Source organism: Lycorma delicatula, chromosome 8, assembly GCF_047948215.1.
Source record: "Lycorma delicatula isolate Av1 chromosome 8, ASM4794821v1, whole genome shotgun sequence".
Lineage (NCBI taxonomy): Eukaryota > Metazoa > Arthropoda > Insecta > Hemiptera > Fulgoridae > Lycorma > Lycorma delicatula.
The window spans coordinates 92,662,124-92,686,021 of NC_134462.1; the positions used below are offsets into that span (position 1 = coordinate 92,662,124).

Genomic DNA, 23,898 nt, shown 5'->3' on the forward strand with positions numbered 1-23,898 from the left:
CTTTTTGTATCTTATTGATTTAATGTCTGACTTATTTTACATTTTATTTACGCTACAACTACCTAAAATTAGAGTATGGTACAACTTAACCTACAGTATCTATGACGGAAAGAATTTAAAATTCTGACTGATTTTGTCAAGTTACAATGCACACATAATTGAGTAATTTTATGCTGTAGTTTGGATTAATATTAATTACATCTATAAATTCCTACCTATTAGAAATATTTATAATTTTCAGTTCTCTATCCATTTATACTATTTATGTCAGGATTACTAAGTACTTACAGAGACACAACTGCAAGATGAAAAGCAAATTATTCTAAATTTGTCATTTTTTATTTATTTATCTCAGGGAAACTGAAAGAGATGATAATTAATTGTAGCAGTAATCTAAGTTAAACAATGATCTTTAATATTGATAAAATTGCCAATGTTCACACACTTTGGATTCAGAAGAAAAACTTGAATATTTTGTTTTAAGTGGCTGAAATAGAAAGCAGTAAATTTTTATTTTTTTGTATTTTTGTCTTTTAAATTTAAGCCTTATAATTCTCATTTGATGCAATGGTATATTAAGTAGATAGCTGAGCACGTACAGGCCCTGAGAAAAATGTAACATTTTCTTTTATTTTATATTAATTTTTAGGAAATACTTTTCAAGTAATTTGCTTTTAAGATTTTTAATCTGTATAGGTATTTTAAAATTCTATTAAAGAATTTACCTAATAGTCCTCTCTATGGGAAAACATTTTGCTTACAGTATTTTCTCAGTTGGGATTTAGAATAAAAACAACTACACTGTCATTAATTGCAATGCTGAGGTTTACCAACAATGGTACAATTTTTTTTTGAATAGGTGGTTGGTCCAACAAGCAGTATTATAATTTACATCAGTGCACATGAGTGTAGTCATCAAACATTAGGACACAGTAATTAAACACTTAATATGTATAATCTGCAGTCAATATGCTAAGGTAAAATCAGTTTTAGCTCTATATAAAGGAATCCACCCTATCTCATATTTCTTTCCCTGGTACCTCTCTATAAATATGAAGTTTCTTAATTAAAATTGATTTAAATAGATTAGACATTCTTTATATCGCCTGTTTGATCGTTTAGGCATGGTCCTTCTTATTTATCTTTCATTTGTTATTTCTTCTTCATACTTAAAAGAATAGCTTATATGAACATATTGCCTGGCAGTATATTTAAATTCTCTATTTAAATCAGATGAACTTAGCAACTTAATTCTTCAATGTTATTATAATTATTTGATTTTATATGTCAAAATTATATTTGTCTCACTTTCAACTCAATTTTTATAGTACATTTACACTGTTTAATAGAAAAATGCACATACAGTTAATTTGAAGACCAATGAGGCTACAATGGCAATATTTTTTTGAAGTATATAGCCTCTGTACTGTTTGCAACTCGTATAGATGTACATGGTGCCAACAGAACATTGGCAGTACTACATTGTACATTGTGATTGGCAGTACATTGACATGTTCTGAGCAGTACATTTCTACTGCCAATGAAGAATTCAAAATGCCCTCTTGGTGAAATATTCAATTTTATTAAGATGTTCTGTTAAGACACCACCACATTCCTCTACAGGCTGAAGATAAATTCCCCACTGGTGGTTATATAAAATTATATAGATTCACCTTTTCATAAAAAATAATAAATTATAGATTTATAAACATAGGAATGTTTTTGGTGAGTAAAAATTTTTATGGAAAGCATGGGTTCAATGCACTAACACTTTAATTTAATATTGTGGTTTGTGGTTGTGTACAGGGAAATTCAGTTCTTATCTTACCTGCAAAAGGTTAAATTATTAAAAATATATTTAAGTACGGTAAGCCATGATATTTAATAAATTTTTAATAATATCTTGGCAATACATTTTCATTATATGTAATTATATTCCTGTCTGAAATATAATATCACTTGAGGCTCCCTGAAAAAGCCAGAATGAGTTTTTGAAGTCAAAATGAGATATAAAATCACTGTCTGATATAAATATGAATCATGTTTAGTAAATTAAAATTTTTCATTTACTCATGTGTTTATGATATGTTATGAATGTGCAATCTTTGGTAAAAATAATAGTAATTTATTCTTAAAAATATCAATGTCCAACATGTACTATCAAACCAGACAACAGAACTCTTTTTCATATAATTCAACACAATTCTTTGGCTTATGATCCCTTCTTACATTCCCATACTCTAATCAAGGTTTTACTATAATTTTCTAATCTACCCAGCAAAATTTTGGGGCAGTTTCTTTTTTTATACATCAGAAATACCTAATTATTTCTCATATAACATATTATTTTCTGCCCTCAGAATAAAATATTTAATTATGAACATGTTATTTTTCTGAGCTATTTAAAGATAAACAAATCTGATGTGGACACCATATGACTTCCTCATACGCCAATTAAATTACATATACACATTATTTGCTGTGCTTCATTTAAACTTATTTCATTTGAAAGTGAAATATGATCCTCCAATTCTTTAATAAAGTGGACAGTTATACACAATTGCATTGTGATGGACACCACATTGCATCACATTTTTTTGTGGTGTCCGTATCAGCATTTTATATTAGTTTATTTATTAATTTTGTTTCATGTTGCTCAAGTAGTTATGTGGTGTAAGTGAGAACATGTCAGATCCGTAACCACAGACACATCGATTCAAATCCGACTTCATATACATATATTTTTTTTTTAATTTAAATATATTGATTTATTAACAATTATTAACCTCTGTAAAAATTTTTGAATTAAAATGAAAAGTACATAAAATTTTATTTCACCTGATTTTTTCATACTTTTTTTTATTATTATTGAATAATTATTTATTGTAATTTTTTTTTTACAATCAGAGATTAACAATTATTAATAAATCAATATATTTAAATTAAAAAAAAAAGGTAAAAAAAAAAAAAATGTTTATACAAAGTCGGATTCAAACCGATATGCCTTCCCTTGTAAGATCTAAATATCTCATTAATTAAAATTTTATTTGGCTATAACTCTGGAACCAATGAAAATAAGTGCCACTTCTGATATATCATTGAAAAGCTCTCAATGAGGGCTTGTTACTGCAGTTAAGAAAAAGTCCAAAATCCAAAACATTTGGATTTTGGGCTTTTTTTGGACACTTTTCGTCCAGTTGATTGCAATCAAAAGGGGAAATGCACAACTACATGTTACAACAGTCCTAAATCCAAAATTTCAATATCCTACGGCTAATCATTTAGAGATATGCCAGATACATACATGTAGCTTGCCCAAGTCAAATTGGCAAGATCTGATGAACATTATAGCTGTATGTATATCTTACTTCCTAATGAGCACGGGCTTATAATAATACTCGATTAAAGACAATATATATTCAGTATGACTACTGTTGATTCCAATCAATAAACAAATTCACGTCTTATATTTATTTATTTAATCCTAAGTTTATATATTATTAATTTATTTCTTTATTAGACAATAAAATGCATATGTTATGCAATATTATGCAGACTAACTGGCTGTTAATCTTAGTGGTTAGGTCCTTTTTTCTGTTTAGCTTCCGGGAATCACCATCAAGTATTACTTCAGAGGATGATATGTATGAGTGTAAGTGAAGTGTGGTCTTGTACAGTCTCAGGTCGACCATTACTGGGATGTGTGGTTAATTGAAACCCAACCACCAAAGAACACCAGTATCCACAATCTAGTATTCAAATCCGTATAAAAGTAACTACCTTTACTAGGACTTGAACGTTGGAACTCTCAACTTCGAAATCAAGTGATTTTCGAAGACGCATTCACCACTAGATCAACCTGGTGGGTTTAGCATTTAGGTCTAAATGTATTTATTGTCACTCATATTAATTTGCTCTTGGACTATGTATGTGAGATTCATGATATGGAACTTTTCAGTCAAATTTTAAAGCACTTCTGCTTATCTATTTGCTCTGAAATTTTGCATACAGGTTTGCTCCTGATGACAACACATTTTAACAACATTTTGAAGAAGCTAAGATGCGATAATTAGTGAAAGAAATGTCCCTTGAACTTATGCAATCTCGTTTACATGCATATTTTCTTAGTGAAAGGAATTTTCTTAGTGTAAGATAACCTAGCCTACTAAGTTTAAATCCAAAATTCGCAACCAAAGTTTTGGGAATATTTAGTACTTTATTCCTGGATCTGAATTTTCGGACGAAAATCGCAAATACCTCGAAAACGGTCAGTCCTAGCGCTCTGAAAAATTTGTTCGACCCCTTGCATGGCAATTGCCCATCCGTTCCCAATGATATTCTTCGGATGATAATACTTTCAAGTGTCCCCGCGACGCCGTTCCGAAATTGTGGAGGGGGTGCGATGAAGTATCAACGTAATATCTCGGCAACAGCTCGTCCGATTTTCACCCATTGCAACGAACGGTGTATGCATCAGCAGGTCAAGCGCTAACTGTTTAATGCATCGGATACATTCTTGATCAATTCAATCTTCGTTATCCAGAAATTAAATTATTACCCCACTCGTTAAGCCATTCATGACGCATATGAAAAACTGGCAAAAACATCAAATTTTTAATTTGAAACTATGACTCACATAATCTTACATGTCACCATCAAAGCTTGTTTGTGAAATCCATTCTGAGATACCGTCTAAAATTATTTTTTACCATTTACTGCGTTCAATTTAAGAGTGGCGTTTTATCATTTTTTTTTTTTTACATATTTGTTATTATTTACTTTTTAGTGCATTTAAAATAAGAGTGGTTTTTAAAATGCTATTTTTTATTTTTTTAGGCTTCATAAATTTATACCTTGCAGCTGCGATAGCGCACAGGTTTGAGTGTATTTAGCGAAAGATCGGATCGGTACGTTTTACGGTTCTATCAAGATCCGTTCTATCAAGATTGTACCCGATGCGTTAAACAGTTATCCCTCGACCTACTGGTGCATACGTCTATAACAGCCAGCAAGAGGACTCACTGGGCCCGCAGTAAAATGTCCGCGCAATACCTAAAAGCTATGCGGTGAGCCCAGACAGGCGCAGCAGACAGCACAATAGCTTCGCTGACACTTTTGTAAAGGATACGCATGGTACGGTAATTCAACCCCCAAACGGGATGAATGATACGGATTCCATAAAAAGCATCAGTGGCCTTTTTTGCTACATACTACATCTCAATTCCCCCCCGAGGGGAGAAGATCCCGCCTCGCAGCGTGTCAGGTCGCTACACCCCCCCCCCCGTTCCTTGCCAGTAATGGCTTTAACGGAGGACATCTTCTTGCCCTTGCTACATACTACAGATAGATGTTCCTTGAACCGAAAATTCTCATCAAGGATAACACCCAGGTATTTTTGAGTCGTAATGTACCGAATGGGGAGACCAGCCATCCGAACCCGTATTCGTCGGGAAGCAGCCAATCGACCTTTAAGCAAAATCATTGTGGTTTTCTCTAGGCTGAAAATCACCTTATGTTGGAGACTCCACAGTCGGAGTGTCTCATAAGTACGAGCAGCTCGGAACTCTACCTCGTTACGCGAATCCCCTTCAATGAGTAGCAGCGCGTCGTCAGCATAAACGATGACACGACAACCACATGGCAATCTTAAACGCAACATCGAATCGAATTCTATGATCCAAAACACTGCCCTGAGGGTATCCTTTAGTTAAGGTATTGCGAACCTCCGAGCCGCCATCACGCAGGGAAACGGTCCGACGGCAGAAATAACTTGAGAGCACTTCTATTCATTTCGTGTACACTTACGCTTCTGCATCTGAAACAGGGCAGAGAGCCACCATAAGTTGTTAAATGCCCCGGATATGTCCAGAAAAATCCCTTCTCCTTGAATATTTACATGGACTAGAGGAAGCTATAATCATCATCTTTAGTATGGTATCCTCAGTGCTCTTGTCCGGTCGGAAACCATACTGGTTGTCCATTAGCAAATGATCAGTGGCCAATCTGACATTAATACGCAAATATGAGACCTCAAAAACCTTGCCAATTACGGGCAAGAGTGTTAGTGAACGGTAAGAAGAACTAACAGTAGGATCTTCGTCGCTACCTTTGAACAACAACACCAAGTCTCCACGGTTCCAACACACCGGAAAGTGGCCGGCGAAGAGCAACCTGTTATATATTGTAGTTAGAAGACCAAGGACTACTGGAAGCGCTCGGACGAGGAGCTCCACTGTGATACAGTCACATCCGAGGGTCTTGTGCCGTGCCATGCTACAGATCACCTGGCGCACTTCCGCCTCAGTGATCTCAGAAGATTGTATGTCGGTCTCGAAAATCGCGACTTCCTGCCTGACACGCCCGTGGTATGAAATCTCACCCACCATAGTGTCATCCGGGAGCAAATCATTCAGCAAAATATTAAGGACACGGTCCTTATCAGTTACTACTCGCTCGCGGGTTGACAAAGCTGACAGGAAGACATCTTTCCTGCGCTTATTGTCCAAGGGCTCTATACACAACGCCCCAAGAGTCTCTCTTCCCTTGCTCCTGAACGAAGGAACGCCAGGAATTACGCTTGGAGGACCTAATGATATGAAAGTACCTAGCCCTCGTTCTGCGGTAATCTACAGTTAGGGCCGCATGCCGATCGGGATCACCCTCTCGTTGCGTAGCCCTTCTGAGTCGATTCGTAGATTGCTTCATTGCTGTCAGATTCCGAGACCACCAATCAGATATACGTTCCCGACCAATGTCTCTAGGAATGGCGGCTTCAGCCGCCGCCACCACCACAGAAGTGAAAGTTTCTGCCAGAACATCTATCGCTCGACCTGCTGGTACATACGCCGTTGATATCGTGAAAATCGGACGAGCGGTTGCAGAGATATTACGGTGGCACCCCATCGCACCCCCTCCCCAATTTTCGAACGGCGCCCCGGGAGCACTTAAAAATATTATCATCCAACGGGTACCACTAGAAGCGGATGGGATTGCCATGCGGGAGGTCTAAATATTTTTCAGAGCGCTAGGACCGACCGACCGTTTTCGAGATATTTGTAATTTTCGTCCAAACATTCGGGTCCGGGAATAAAGTACTAAATTTTCCCGTAACTTCGGTCGCAAATTTTAGATCCAAACTTACCGAAGCAAGTTAGGTTATCTTTCAGTAAGAAAATTCCTTTCCCTAAGAAAATATCCATGTAAACGAGGTTGCATAAGTTCAAGGGCCATTTCTTTCACTAATTATCGCATCTTAGCGACTTGAAAATGTTGTTATAGTGTGTTGTCGTCAGGAGCATACCTGCATGCAAAATTTCAGAGCGAACTGATAAGCCGCAGTGCTTAAAAATTCGATTGAAAAGTTCCGTACCATGAATCTCACAACATACCAAGAGCGAGTTAATATAACAGTGGTAAAAAAAAATTATACTGTATATATATATATATATATATATATATATATATACACACACACACACACACACACACACACACACACACACACACAGTAAAATCGATTATACTGAACGAATATATACTGTCTCCCACAAGTAATATATTCTAGTCCCGCGCTAACTAGGCAACCATCGCCTAGATCAGATCTGTCAATTCGGCTTGGACAAGCTATGTACGTACAAACGTCACGCCAAAACTAGTCAAAATGGATATTTCTGTTGAAATCTGAAAACCGAAATTTTTGGCGTTCTTGATACTTCCTTTACTTCGTACAAGCAAGTAATAACTGTTTTAAGTTGAATAATTATCATAAATATTTCTTTGGTAATTTATAGAAAATATTTTTACTTACAAATAGGAGTCGTTCTAAGAATTCTGTAAATTTACAATTTTAACATGTTAAATGGACAGGAATAAATAGTATAAGGAACATATTTATTTGTAAATAGTTTGAAGAGATATTAAATTTATTCTTTTTTTTTTAATTTTATTATATCTTTCAGTCTAATTCTATTTCCATAACAAAAATAGATGAACTACGTTAACATTAATAAGACTAGACACATAATATCTACAAATAATTATCACAGATCATTTTTTTATTTTATATAATACTTGTACAATCTCATGATGTATTTTACAATAATTTATTACATAAATTTATTTTTTTTTAACATTTATATAAAATATAAAAATGTATAGATTTATAACACCATTTAGATATCATACAAATTTTACCATAAGTAATAATTACAAATTTTTGCAAGTAAAAAAAAAAAAAAATCATTATTATACATTCTTTATTACTTACTGATAAAGACATATTTTTAATTAATCTATAATATAATAATATATTATTTGGTCACTGTTCACTTTATAATGTGAGTTATTTACAGAGAGACGTGAGTGAGTCTGATAACCATTTAGATTTATGTTAATATATTAATAATGTTTTATAATTCATTAATACTAATTATATCTCCTCTTCCTCTCACAGGATACAAGTAACCATATATATATATAGCCTATATAATTTTTATATATACAAAAAAAAGATTTTGAATGTAAAAAGAATCCAACCATATGGAATTAATTCCTTTTCTTGAAATATTCATTGATTACTTAAATGTTCTACTGTAAATACATTAACAAAAATTACTGTAAATTAATACTCTGGGGGCATTAAGTTAGCTCTCTTCTCTTCAGCCTATTTTCCGCTGTTACAATTCGACATTCTCAACAAAATATATGAAACAGAATAGATAACTTGTACATATAAGACAAAAACTTAAAATTTTACATTACATACATGCTATTATGAGGTAACATTTTTTTGTTACTTAAAATTAATTATCTGATAAAACTATCATAGTCTTATGATTCAATCAGACTTGGATATTCTTTTATACACTAAAAAAATTCATTTCTTACCATCCAAGAAATATAACTGGTGCAGGGCAACTGTAATTGGGCAAAGGCCTGTAGTTAACAGTAGATAACAAAAATATTCTAAATGAATACAACACATTCCTGAATAACAGATACTTTTAGAGACATGTAATCTATTCAAAAGATATACCTCTGTATATAGGTGTAACTTACAATAAAAAAAATAAAGATAAATTGTTTTGCAAGATAAAATAAAGAAAACATCTTTTTGTAAGTGTTAAACAAAGTAAACATTGATCCAAAGGTCTTCACTTGTCCGAAGGATAACTATCTATAAAAATGTTCCTACTGTCATGATGAGAAGGAAGATTTGAATTACAAATTTTATTTTTCTTTATATCATTCTAAATGAAACTTTGCTAGGTGCTAACATCAAAAAAATTTACTCACAGCACAAGAACTAGATGAAGTTCATATCGCAACTAAATTATAGTTAAAAAATTCCTTTTTTGCATAGGAAGATGTTTATAAAATGTATATGAGAAAAGGATATTACCAATAGTTTTATTTTGGTCTTAAATACATCAGTTATGGTACTTGACCGACATACTTGATTTATACCCTTCATTATTCATACTTCCTTTACTATTTTTATACCTTTTGCCTATACGTATATACCTCATACAGTTCATGCTCTTTCTCCCCCCAAAAAAATTAAAAATCAAACTGAACATGTAAAAGTTTACAAAAATTCAGTTGATCTAAGAGAGATTGTATGAAAACATCAAAGAGAATGAATACAATAACTAAAGCTTATGGTGCCTGGGTAAAATGGTAAATTACATATCTTATAAAGTGGTCCCACAATACCTGAAGCTTCACAAGGATTAGTATCCTAAAAACTGAAGTGCATAAGGATAAATGAAAAACTGAAGTCACATCCGTAGTACTGATTCTAGTAGATCACAGCGTTAAAACAATGAAAGTGTAGTTTCACTGTATTTATTACTGTTTCCATTTATTACCTGATTAATGATCGTATCACTTCATACCAAAATAAAAACGAAAAAACTCTTTAGATTGTATTATAAACTTAAAATTAATACCTAATCCCAAGAAGATTACAGTGTTGATTAAGATTCACTGTTTTAGTTGATTACCTTGATACGATATGCTGGAAATTTATAGGCAAACTGATGTAACGTAATTATGTCACAACCTACAAATAACTGCATCCCTTGTTTATGTATTACTTGCGTGACCAATAGTGTTACATGGTATAAGTAACCTATATAAAAAATTAAGGTTAAATAAATGTAATGATAAACAGTAGTAGTTAAGGTAATCCAACTTTTATGTTGGGTGCTTTTAGATATCACATCTTAAGTGTATTCGCTGTAAAATATATAAATATTCAGTAAAACATAAGCATATAACTTTATTTCTGTAACATCAGTAAATAACCTGTAACGTTTTATAACAAACTATTTATTTATGTACAAACATGACGTACATGTGTCAAAATCTTCATTGGTTATAATACAATAACAATAAATCATAATAATAATGATAAAAAGAAAGTTTTAATAATATATATAGATAGCATTTCAATAATAAAAATAATCAATTCTCTAAAAAAATAAGATATATTAGATGTTATCATTAAAAGTCACAAACATCAGTCAAATTATAATTTAAATGGACACCTTTTTGAAAATCAGATATATAAGAAAAATAAGTAGAATTATATTATCAAACTTAATAATTTTTTTTATTCCTATAAAGATAGAAATTTGATAAACTTAAGATGTATTTAAGAAAACATTGATAATATTTTACATAAATTTCATAACAATATCTCTTTTTTTATAATTATCAATTAATTAACACCTTTCTTTCTTTTTCCTCTGGTAATTACCTTTCAGATAATACTTCAGAGGATGAATGAGGGTGATATGTATGAGTGTAAATGAAGTGTAGTCTTGTACATTCTCAGTTCGACCATTTCTGAGATGTCTGGTTAATTGAAACCCAACCAACCAAAGAACACCGGTATCCACGATCTAGTATTCAAATCCATGTAAAAATAACTGACTTTACTAGGACTTGAGCGCTGGAACTGTCGACTGCCGTATCAGCTGATTTGGGAAGACGCGTTGACCACTAGACCAACCCGGTGGGTTAATTAATGAACACCTGGCAATAAATAACAGGATAAATTACATGATATCTGATTTAAAGTTTACTATAGTTATTATACATAACCTGTAGAATTCTTCTGTTGAGAATTTAAATTAAATCTGGTTATTTATTGAACTGTTATGAGAATTATTGAAATGCATTAGATACAGCTTAAAATAGAGTACAGTATATGTTGACTTTTTGGGCAGAGATGAGTCATATTTATTAGAAATGGGTGTTCATTAGCAAATATAAATTATTGACTGCTTTATAAATAAAGCTTGTGTAAATATAATGCATTACAATAATGGATTTAGGTTAATCATAAATTATTTAATAAAAACAACAATTTAGACTTTTCTACAAAGAAGCTAATATATAATATTAAGAAGTCAAAGTCATTAAATTCCTTAATCATCAATGGTTTTTTCTTTACTAATGTCATCCATTATGAGTCACGTTCAAATAGATATAAAAGTTAATGTGACAGATATAAACTAAAATAAATATTGACCAGTTTATCAGTTTTTCTTCTATTAATTTTTATAAAAATAATTTAAAAAAAATGACATGTATCAAATTTAAAGCTATAGCAAATACACCAATTATTGTACAGGCTGTACTCCTATACTGCCCAATACACAGCATGTTTATTGAGTTAAAGTTATTTAATTTTTTATTCAATGTATAAAGAATTACAATATATATATATATATATATATATATATATATATATATATCATATTAACATATATAAAATTAATTCTATTCATAAAAAACATAATGTTCATTTAAAGAGAAGAGAACCTTTGGAACATTCTTTAAGCATGTCCATGTACGCAAGTAGTTTCAACAAAATTAGAATAATACTAACAAATGTTTTATCAGAAACAATTAATTAATAAATAAAATACAGTTTATACCAACCTCAATATATATATATATATATATATATATATATATATACACACACACACACACACACACACACACACACATATATAACTTTTGTTAATCTTTAACAATAAAATTTTTAATATTAATTTTAAGACACTATGTATTTAATTTAATATGTTATAGTTTTTTAATTACTAATTATTTTGGCATTGATTTTAGATATTTAATTTCATACAGATTTTTCAAATGAAATCTTCTGTAAAATAAAAAGTAAAAAAAAAAAACTATTATATAAACACACATATTGATTGCATTCTTTTTTTGTAATGGATATTTATTCTGAATATGAAAATGGAGGTTTGGTAAAAACAGTAAACTGTACATCCTTACGACCTATATAATGGTACCACTGTACCTAGAATATGTGGAGAATAGCTTCAAAAAAATAAACAATAAAAAATGAGAAGAAATAATAAATATCAAATGGATAAGATTATGTTTAACAAGTCAGTTCCTGAGTAGGCTACTAGAAGTAACCTAAATTTTCCTTTGGTTAACAATGAAAAGCTGCTGGCTAAAAAATAAATTGATCAGTCAACTTTCATCTACTTTTAACTTAAATATAAATAATCATTAAAAAAGCTAACTATTAACTTAACAGATTTTTGTGCAAACGAAAAATGGTTATAGATAATTTAATGTCTTTTTGGTACAAATAAAATAAACATAAAAATAAATAAATAATTTTTTGTTTTTATATTTTATTTACATGTTTCAATTTAATGTTCTGTCTAATGTCATATGGCACAAAAAAAGAATTTAGGAAAAAATAACTTTTTTCTCATTATATCAACAATGAGGACATTATAAGAGCTTGAAATATACTGTGCCAATGGTATGACTGTGATTAATCAGTAAAAAAATTCTGATAAAAATGTTAGATGTTATGAATACCATAAGCTGGGTTGTAAATTATTTTTTTTAAAGAAATTAATAGAATAGGAATTAAGTGGTTGCAAAATAGTTATTCAAAAATTTCAATTTATTAACATTAATTTATTTTGCAATAAATTAATCTAAACAATCTTAATCACAATAATTTTGTTTAATATTGAATCATGTAAAAAAATAAGTAAAACGTTTTTTATTCCTCTTAACAATTATTATAAATATAATTTTACAAAACTAGAACATGGTTCTCATCATTTAAAAACTTATCTACAGTTAGGTATACACAACAGATTAAATAAATATATGTATATATATATGTACATCAATACTAGATTGAGCATTTGGTCAAAGTATTATACAAGTTCGTGATTTTGGTGGTTTAGGTGGAGGTGCGATTGGGGGTAATTGTGCAATATTTTGTAAACGATGAACTATGATGCGATATGCTGCAATAACAGGACTGCGAGCACCTTGGCTAGATTGTTCTTTTAGCATTTCAGGTGATATACCTAATACTTCTAATCTTTCTCTGGCTGTTTTTTCTATAGTAGATAGTTCAACATCGCCTTCACCAAAAGTAGGTAACATGCTCCATGATTCGCAAGGTCCATTTGTTGTCATACCATCTAACCATTCAGAATAAATTATTTGGTCTAATTTATAACGATCACTTGGTGACTGCCGCAGTATTCCACCTGAAACAATAAATCTAATAGGCATTCCAGAACTGCTGTATATAAATACTACAGACTAAAAATTAAGTCCCTTTGTTAGCAATTTCCAAGTTTTGTTGGTAACAGAAGTATTAATATTTATCTGGTAAATATTTTATATAACTATGCAGGTGGAAAACATTATATGCTTCAAATACAGTAACTCTCTGTCTATGTTACATTATTAAAATGCTTTACAAAAAAGCATAATGACTGGAATCAGTGTGTACTTATTCCTGTCTTTGAATTCATGTGCTTCTTGTGATAATTGCAATTAAATATTTAAAGTTTTAATGATTATCAGTGTTATTATGAAATAATAAAGACTTATCTACATAATTATTAATTTTACTGATTATTTAATTGTTTTATACTAAAAAGGATAGGTCTAATCACTGCATATAATGATGTGTATGACATGAATAAATAAATGGATTCACACTGATTGGTTTTTAAAAAATGAGATTATGAGTAATGATGTTATTATTGAAGCTATGACTAATATAAATGAGATTAATAAGAAAGAAGAGGATGAAACAGCATGTGAAGAAATAAGACTAGACGCTGAAGGTAGAAGTGAAAAATGTTTTTTGTATACGATGTACATGGTCTATTCAGAAAATAAGCAGAATTTATTTTTTTAATCTTTATTATTAATTTTACAGATTATTGGTCCTTGTCCCCTTTAAAGTACTTACCTCGCCTATTCACACATTCACACACTTTTCCCAATAGTATTTCCACTTTGTGAAACAGTCCTGGGTAGTTTCATTTGAAATGGTCTTTAAGGACCATGACGAATATTTGCTTTAATGTCATCAATAGTCTCAAAACACCATAATTTCATTAATGATTCTAATTTTGGAAATAACAAAAAATTGCTATGATCCTTTGAGTGAATGTTTCATCGTCGGCTTGTTCAAGAAGTTGTCGACAAACATTCACTAGATGTTCTTTCTGCTGTTTGGTTGTCAAATGAGCAACAAACTTCGTTGCAACTTGATTTATGCTCAGTTTTTCAGTCCAAAATGTTATGGCATGTTCCAATTCAGATGCTAACATCTTCTGCAAGTTTTCTGACAGTCAATTGGCGATTTGCACACACCAAATAATTGATTTTCAGAACATGGGTGTCATCAGTTGAAGTCGAAGCCCTTCCTGGTTGAGGGTCATCTACAGTTGACTGATGACAACTTTTAAATCGTGAAAACCATTCGTAACATTGCATATGACCTAGAGCATCATCTTCGTAAGTTTGCTTCAAAAGTTGAAAGATTTCTGTGAAAGTTTTCCCCAGTTTCATGCAAAATTTTTTATTGTATCATTACTCTCGAAAATCAATCAATACAAAAATCACTACTAACACTTAAACATGTTGCACTCAAATAACAATAACATGAAAAATAAACGAGAAATCAACAATCCAAGAACATGTGGTTACAGAGGAGGTTATGCAGAACACAATGTTGCCAACCGCATGTCACTAAATATCTCCACTGGCACATAACTAAAAATGTTCAGTTATTTTCTGAACAGACCTCGTATTATATCGAACAGCATCCTAATGGAACACATTAATCTGGTCTGAAACTTAAAAAATGGAGGATTCCATTGGAAAGCAAAAAGTTTCAGTGGAAAAATAAAGATTATGTATCTTTCAAACATAGATAAACAGAAATTTACAAATGTGGAGTTTTCAATTGCTACTAATTATTAAATATAGGTGCTTTACTTATTTAAGTGAAAGCATGACAAACCATAAAATTGTTTCAGATGATTTACAAAGATATCTAGTCAAACAACAACTGTTCTCCTTCACTGATTACTTTAACAGTCCCAATGAGGAAGGGTAATATGGGGTTTATTACAGTTATTACAAATGTAATAAGTGATGATAAACATAAAACTTACGTATTAGAGTACGGCATTCATGCGTTAAATGTGCTGGTGTTGTAATTACACCGAGTAGAATACTTCTTTTCAATCCAGCAATTGAATCTGCAGGAAAAGGCATGTGTCCAGTAGTCATAAAAAATAAAAGTACACCCAATGCCCAAATATCAACTGGTTGACCTTGGTAAGAAGCATCACGAAATAACTCAGGAGCTGCATAAGGTGGAGAACCACAGAATGTACGTAACAGTTCTTCTGTATTAAAAAAATAAATCACAGTTTAATATAATAAAGACCAAATCAAAGGTAGTAATAATTTTATTCAGTGAGCCAGATATAATCACATAACAGGTACGCCAAGCCCACTGAAATGCCGATGATATTTAACATTACAAGTGATACCTTCATTCTATTCATCAAACCAACTGGCAGTTCAGTGAACTTCATTACTATATTTTGTTGCTTTTAGAAAAAACAATTGTCTGGTGTCTCTTATAATGCTTTACAAATCTCAAAGCTCTAAGAAAAATTTGGGTAGGTAGTGATAAAGCAAGAGATTAATTTTCCCCTTTCTATAAAGAAACAATGCAATATATACTGACTGAAACAATGTATAATGAAAATAACATATGCAAAGCATATATCCAGAACATTTTATGGTTTCATCAACAACATCTTTTAAAACTAATCAGTCTTTTTTTCAGACAAAAAAAATAAATTCAATTTTAAACGAAAACAGAAAAATACTGATTAAAATAAAATATGAAAATAAGGTTGTCCAAGGAGATGTAACTAAAAAAAAAAAAATAATCACCGTACATTAAAAAAACCAAACAAACACCGTACAAAACATACACAACAAGAAACATACATTAAAAGAAACATACACCGTACAAAACATACATTAAATTAAATGTCATTCAATACAGAAAAATTTGGCAAATTATTCATTTATTGTACTGTTTCAGGAATAATTAACCTTAGACAAAATTAATTGTAATGTGGTATATAAAGTTTTGTAAATAATACGAGTATAATATGATAAATTATAATACCTGTTGAGACTCTTGTGCTGAATCCAAAATCTCCTAGTTTAACTGAACCACGTAAACCACAAAATACATTTTCTGCCTTAATATCTCTATGAATTATATTGCGTTCATGCTAAAACAAATATAAAATACTACAATTTATCATATTACTATTGAATTCATGTTTCAAACTTATTTCTGTACTTCACAAAATTAAATAACAGTTGGAGCAGTATTCATTTGGATAAATTTATTTACTTTTTTGTTTCACTACAGGAACCATGCTCAGTTACTTAAAGATTTAAAAAGTAAATTTTACTGCATGTAGAAAATGTCATACATGACTGGATTTGAATCCAGAACCTTTTACAAAGAAGACAGAGAAGGCAAAACTAAGCTACAAAAAAATAGAAATTACTGATATAAGAACACCACTATACTGTTCAGACATTATGTTATCTAGTGTTTTTGTATAAGATTTTAAAATGACTGCTTTAATTTATAAATTAATACTTATTTTTAAACGAGTTCAAATTTGACTGGTATGTATATTATTTTAATGTGTTTAGACCTTAATTTTTACAAAAACCACTGATTTCAGTAATTTTTTTTAATAGAGGAAATTCTTCTGGTGTTCCTTTAATAAATTCTGTTTTTCATATGGTCATCTAGGTACACAACTTGAGATATTTTTTTTAATATATTTTGCCATAATCATTGCATACTACTCAATTTTTTATAGAGTAATGATACGGAGTCTGATATCAATCTGATATAATTTTTTTACACAAAATGTAAAAAAAAAAAAAAAAAAAAAACAGTAGGAAAATTTGAATTAAAAAGTAATAAATGTAGAAAGCAGATTTAAAACAACATGGAAAACATATGCATTTTACAATTTAAATGAATAAATATTTATAATTATGTTAAAAAATAAACATATCAGTATTTCAGAAACATATATCAGTATATAAGAAACATTATATCTGATGATATATCAGATCTCATGTTTTGTAGTAGTTTTTCTTCATTTATTTTCTTATCTTTATCAAGATTTTTGTCAAAATATAATGATATTTTAGCCTTCAACAAAACAATAAAAAAGACGATTGAATGTACAAGGACTTACAAGATGTTTAACAGCAGAAACAATTTGAATGAATACTGCTTTGGCTTCTGGTTCCCTCATCCTACCTTCTGTCGTCAACTTTTGAAACAATTCACCACCAGGAGCATATTCAAGAACCAAATGAAGTTTACTATAAGTTTCAACCACTTCATATAACCTGAAAGAAAATTGAGAGGAATGAATACAAAACAATAATTAAAAAAATACTTGTATTAAATATGGTGAGATAATTATTTTCAGTATATACTTCTTTATACTTTTATATTCAATTTTATTTTACACTAAAATCATGTTTTTACTTATTAATACCAATTAATGAAAGCCAACACCAATCAGTGAAAGCTGCCTTAATTGACAAAAGCAGAATAACATATTAAAAATATGTTATCAGTCAAAATTGTAACAGGATTATGTATACAATTAAAATTATTTTAAATAAAACTGGAGACTTGTACACTTTTAGGAACTGTAGGACTTTTAGTTTAACTAAAGTTAAATTGGAATTATAGGAATTAAGGAAATACAAAATAAGTGAAAAAATGTTTTAATAATTCTAGAGGTCATGGTCAGCGTAGTAAAAAGTTAAAGACTGCAGTATATATATATATATATTTGTCAAGTTCAATTGATATTCATAAACAAGTTGTGTGTAATGAATATCTTAGAATATTAATAAGTGATATGCAAATTTATTAAACTTATCATTATATAAATACTATTTCATTCATTTATATTCCCCTTTCAGTAAATAATAGTTACTGCAAATTTATTAGCAGAATTTAGCAATGTATCCTACTCATACTTTTCTTGGAACTTTATTTCATACCCTTGGATAATAAACAGCTTGAAAAAATTGAAAAAATGTATAATTTATAAGCAGTGTAATAAAAATAAAAATATATTTTCTAAGAATCTAATCTGATATTTTACTCAGAATTTCAAACGTATAAATAAAAAAAAAAAGATCAAATGTATTCAATTTTCTTTTAGGCTAAGTTATGTTATGTAACAGTTACAATGAAATTAAATAAACAAATAAATAAAATATAAAAAAAAAATATAGCACAATAAATGCTGATCTCCATAGTGGAGTGGTACCATCTTGGTCTTTCATCCAGGGCTATTTGAATCCTGGTTAGGCGTAGCAATTTTCATATGCAAAAAATGTCCATTTCCATATTCCCACGTATAAACTTTAAAGCTTCTGTAGTGAATTACATTCATCAAGCAAAAAAATTTATTTAAATAAATTATAATTTACCTGAAATCATGAATTTAGTTAAGTTTCGCTATTACTCATCAAAGTTTAGAATGTGTAAACACACATATGGAGAAGCTTTATCTGGTATAAAGCACTGTTGGCATTGCTAACAGTCAACCCGATAGGACATTGTAGATAAAAAGAAGTCATTCACTTAGTTACACTCATGTTGTTAATTCTGTGTTCTTTATTTCCATGTTTTATAAACAGTATTTTTCTAATACTTATTACCAACAGGTTTTTTATCTTTTCATTCATGATCATCTTTGCAGTGCCTCAGTTATTATCTAATCACAGATTAGGGCAAGGATTGAGTTAAAAAATTCAAATCAAATGTAAATGAACATTTACAACAAAATAATTAAAGAAAATCCAGAAATGAATTATGTTCAGAAATTCAAGCTTGCATAGCAGGTCTGCCCATATGATACATAAAGTTATATAAAATTATATGAAAATTTTATAAAATCACTGATGAAATTAAAAAAGTTATTAACAGTTTTAAAAACATAACAATCAGATCAGCAAATAAATTGCATGCACGAAACTTTATGAAAAATTTTGAGTTTTAGTTGGGAGAAGACTGAAGTTAATAGGAAAGTTTTGGCCGAAAAACTCGGTAAACATTTTAAACAAGTAAATTAAAACAAAAATTTACAGGTGGGACCAATTATTTTTTCAATCAAGTCATATAGTCACACAACTTAGATAAAAAGTTATGATTGGACTAATGACGACTCTACGGTACAAAAAAACTTGTATTCAATGATCAAAGCTGATATTGGTGCATGTTGGCAATGCTGGAGGAGAAATTTTAAATACACATTTAATTCTTAAATTGGACTAGAACCAAAGAGATTACCAGAACATTAATAATGAGAACTAAGAGAAATGGCTGGAAATAAATATCTTCAATTTTGTTCAGTTTTGGTAATTAACAATGCTTGTGATAAACACATAAAATCACATAAGGTGCAAATTAAAATAGCAGAACACAAGAACTGCAAAGCAGTTAAAACAAGCACTACAATGGCTGTAAAGCAAAAATACTCCATGTTCAACAAATTTGTTAAAAAATGAACTATATGAACTATGCAGTTAATAAGTCCTGATTAATAACTTCAAAAAAATACTGGAACATTATTGTTACAAGTATAAAGACTATCATCATACCACTCTAAAACTCAAAAAAGACTGAGCAGATTTAGACAAAAATAAAATTTAAAAAACAAAAATATTGAAAAAGCTGGATACAAAAGATAAAATTTAAGTAAAAATATCATAAAGGTAATGAATATCAAGGGAAACAGACCCACCCATTCACTATACACTAAGCAATTCACTCATGTGCATGCATGCATCTGTTTGACCTTTTTATATTCCTTATATGTCGACACCAGAACAACAATCTATCTCAACCGTGTTTGTCAGTGAGCTTTTTACTTACTTTTGTAAGTAATAACTTCCTTACTCTATGAACGAACTGACTGACTGATGAACTTGTTTTCTAGTCCTGGGACTGTACAACTAGTCTGAGAGCTGAAATGTATCTTGTTAAACCCAAGCTTCTAATCCCCAAAAGGTTTTGTGAATCTGATACACAGAATTTCATCATACACACACACACACACACACACATGTGCATGCACGCGTGGGAGAGAGAGAGAGAGAGAGAGACTGATACACACACACCACTACTGTGTTTTGCCTCTATTACAGTATTATTATTCCGTGCTGTATTATTTATGTACTATGTCATAGTTGGAATATTTATAAACTGCTAGTAGCAACGTACATTTGCATGAAATCCATTTGTAAAAATGGCGATAGCTTTGTCAATGTTCGCATGAATTTCAAAAAACAGTTCCAGTATTCGCTTTCATTCTACATCAGATCTCTCTTAAGACTTGGAATCAAGATTTTGAAGCTACTATATTAAAGTCATTTTTATAAATTCAAAAAGAAAGTTGAAGAATGTACAAACACTATATACACTGAATAATAAAGTAGCAAAATCATGATGAATAATATATGCAGATCCTACTTTATTAAACAACATAGTTTTTAGTGATGAGGCGATATTCTATTTAAACGGCATCATTGTCAATACTGGAGTGATATTATAAATCTACACTGGCATCGTGAGGTCCATACACAGTATCCAGTCAAAGTAAATATATGGGCAAGTATTGATGGTGGATAATTGATAGGGTTATATTTATTGATCAAAATTTAAACACAGTGAAAAATGAGGCTTTGCTTCTCGACCGTATCATACCAAACATTTAAAACATTGTTGGTGTCAACCTCCAAAACATTTGGTTTCAACAAGATGGTGCTCCACCTCATTTGAGTTTTCAGGTATGTGAAATTTTAAATGCATCTTTTCTTGGAATATAGATTGGTTGAAGGAATAAAATAGAATGACCAGCAAGATCACTCAACTTGTCACCACTGGGTTACTTCTACAGGGCCTCTAATAAGCCCCAAAATATCGATTATTTACAAAACAGAATTAGAAAATCAGCACAAAATATCACTAAGGATTCACTGAATAATGCAGCATCATCCTTTGGTACTTACGTATTAACGCCACAGTAGCTACAGCTTTATTTAAAAACAAAGTAGTCAATCGGATTTCGGTGGAAAATGGGCCGATATAGAGTTTAACATAGATTAAAAACAGTCTCTTTATTAATTTTAATAAATGGTTATTTATATTTGTTTATTTTATAAATATAATTTAACCAAACTTAACCTACGCTCGCTTCGCTCACTGACCTTGACTAATTAACAGGAGTGTTTTGATTAAATAATAAATAATTGCAATAATTACTGAATTTATTAAATAAATACTCAAAAAATTACGGTGTTAGTTAGTCAAGGTTAGCGAGCAAAGCAAGCGTAGGTTAAGTTAGATTAAATTATATTTATAAAATAAATAAATATAAATAACCATTTATTATAATTAATAAAGAGACTGTTCATTTTACACCGAAATCCGACTGACTACTTTGTTTTTAAATAAAGCTGTAGCTGCGGTGGCGTTAATACTAAGTACCTATCCTTTTACAACTGATTGGCATACTGTCAAACAGAAGGAGGACATTTCGAACACTTATTAAAGTGAAATGTAAGTAAATAAGCAAACTATATACTTAATAAATAACCTTTTTATTAAATAAATTGATTCGATAATATCTATTTCAATTAATTATAAATTTATTAATTTGTTATAACAGTTCCTTAAATTATTAATGCAATCTTTTTCAAAATCCAAACTTTATCCCGCCACCATTTTGGGTACAGACATCGTACCAACTTTTTATTTATACCATTTTCTTGTCTTAAGAGATCTTTAAAATGATATATCACACAAAAGGTGTTACCATTTAAAGTATTTGAGTTACAACCTCTGGGCTACCCACTAAGAAAGAGTTGAAATTCTATTTCTCGTCAAAAAGTAAAGTAGTTGACCAATACCTTATCCTGTAAGTTACAGTATTCTATCTGGAAATGTTTTAAGGTTGTTGAGGGGATTCCATACTTTTGACTCTCTATCTACAATTATTATTCATATTTCACTGGAGATAAATAAATACAGTATAAAAAAAAGAAGTGTAAATTTGGTGTTAGCTTTAAAGCCTCCCCCATTATAAGTGGGATAAAATATTTGTGATCTAATGATTATTTTATAGGTAATTATATCTTTGTATTATATTTTACAACTATTATTTTTAGTAATGTACATATTTTACTGTGTTTATATTATTGTACAAAATGGGTTGCATTGCGTAAATATTTTATTTTTCTTCTTTGAGATTCCAATCACATTTTGTAATATTTTAAATGGAACAAGAATTATTATTGTTTTTATAGACACAAATTTTCTTCCAGTCTGTCACCCTCCTTTCTCTTTTTTTTCATAAAAGCATAATTTTACAAATTTGTTAGAATAGGTAAAATTCAGAATGGCTAAAACTGAAGTAATGGTTAAAAATCCAATAATATTCATGATAATAGCAATTTCTTTATTTGTTCTGAGCCAAATGAAATACATTCATCGTGTTTAATGATGTAGATTGCATAACACGACAACAAGTATCATTGCTAGAAATTAAATGTTATTTTAAACTTGATTTATATTATAAAACAGTGAATATTTTATAATATTCCAAAGTAGCAGCTTAAACTTTATTACAAAGCCTCTATCTAATTATTTAACAGCCACATTAATAATTTTATAAAGTAAATCATAAATTATTTTAAAATGAAATGACAATACATCTTTCATTACAAGATGTTTTCAATTTCATAAATATTTATGAAATACAAGCAAAAAGTCATAAATAATAATATATCACTTTCATTAATATTCTTTACAACATAAAGAATAAAAGCGTGCAGATTATGTAAATATATATCATTTAAGGAGTATAAAAGTAAATTAACAGATAAACTTTATATTAACAGAAAAAATTTCACAAAAATGTAAATAAGATAGTGACAATAGTTAAGTAGACAAGATTAAAACCATTTCTACAGTAAAACTGCCAGTGCATACTGGTAACAAAAAATGGAAAAACTGAACAATGAAATGAAATACTTATATAACCAAACAGCTTTATATAAGATAACACATTCTGTAACCACAGATTACTAACATGCAAATAATGTTGTTTATTACCACACAATACATGTCTTATATTTGATTGCCTGATGATTTTATTTACATTTATTTATGATTTCCTTGAATTTAATAGGAATATGTATTTCATTATCAACATTATGTGTAAATATATATTTATATTTATTCTATTTAAATAACAAATCAACTTTGTACTAAATTATGCCAACACATCTATCAAATGAATAAATAAATTATTTATATTATTACTACTGTTGTCAAAAGACGAGGTTAAAGAAAGCCATATGATTTACGCTGGCGGGATTCTTGGACTTGAAAATAACTATACGGGCTTCATATGTAATAAATAA

At 29.9% G+C, this 23,898-nt stretch overlaps 1 protein-coding gene across 2 annotated transcripts in view; it reads right to left on the reverse strand.

The window, feature by feature from the left end:
* Window positions 1-7,950: 7,950 nt before the first annotated feature.
* The window catches only part of LOC142328885 (serine/threonine-protein kinase NIM1-like), a 197,269-nt gene continuing 181,321 nt past the window's right edge, over window positions 7,951-23,898 (reverse strand). The window contains exons 5-9 of one of the 2 annotated variants that reach the window (XM_075373018.1): window positions 17,640-17,796; window positions 16,535-16,643; window positions 15,498-15,734; window positions 13,383-13,568; window positions 7,951-11,040 (exon numbers count right to left, since the gene is read on the reverse strand). In XM_075373018.1, coding sequence (XP_075229133.1) covers window positions 11,030-11,040; window positions 13,383-13,568; window positions 15,498-15,734; window positions 16,535-16,643; window positions 17,640-17,796 — 700 coding nt within the window. In that variant the 3' untranslated portion in view covers window positions 7,951-11,029. Of the gene's footprint in view, window positions 11,041-12,655; window positions 13,569-15,497; window positions 15,735-16,534; window positions 16,644-17,639; window positions 17,797-23,898 lie in introns of those variants that run through there. The other variant, XM_075373016.1, reaches the window with a different exon arrangement.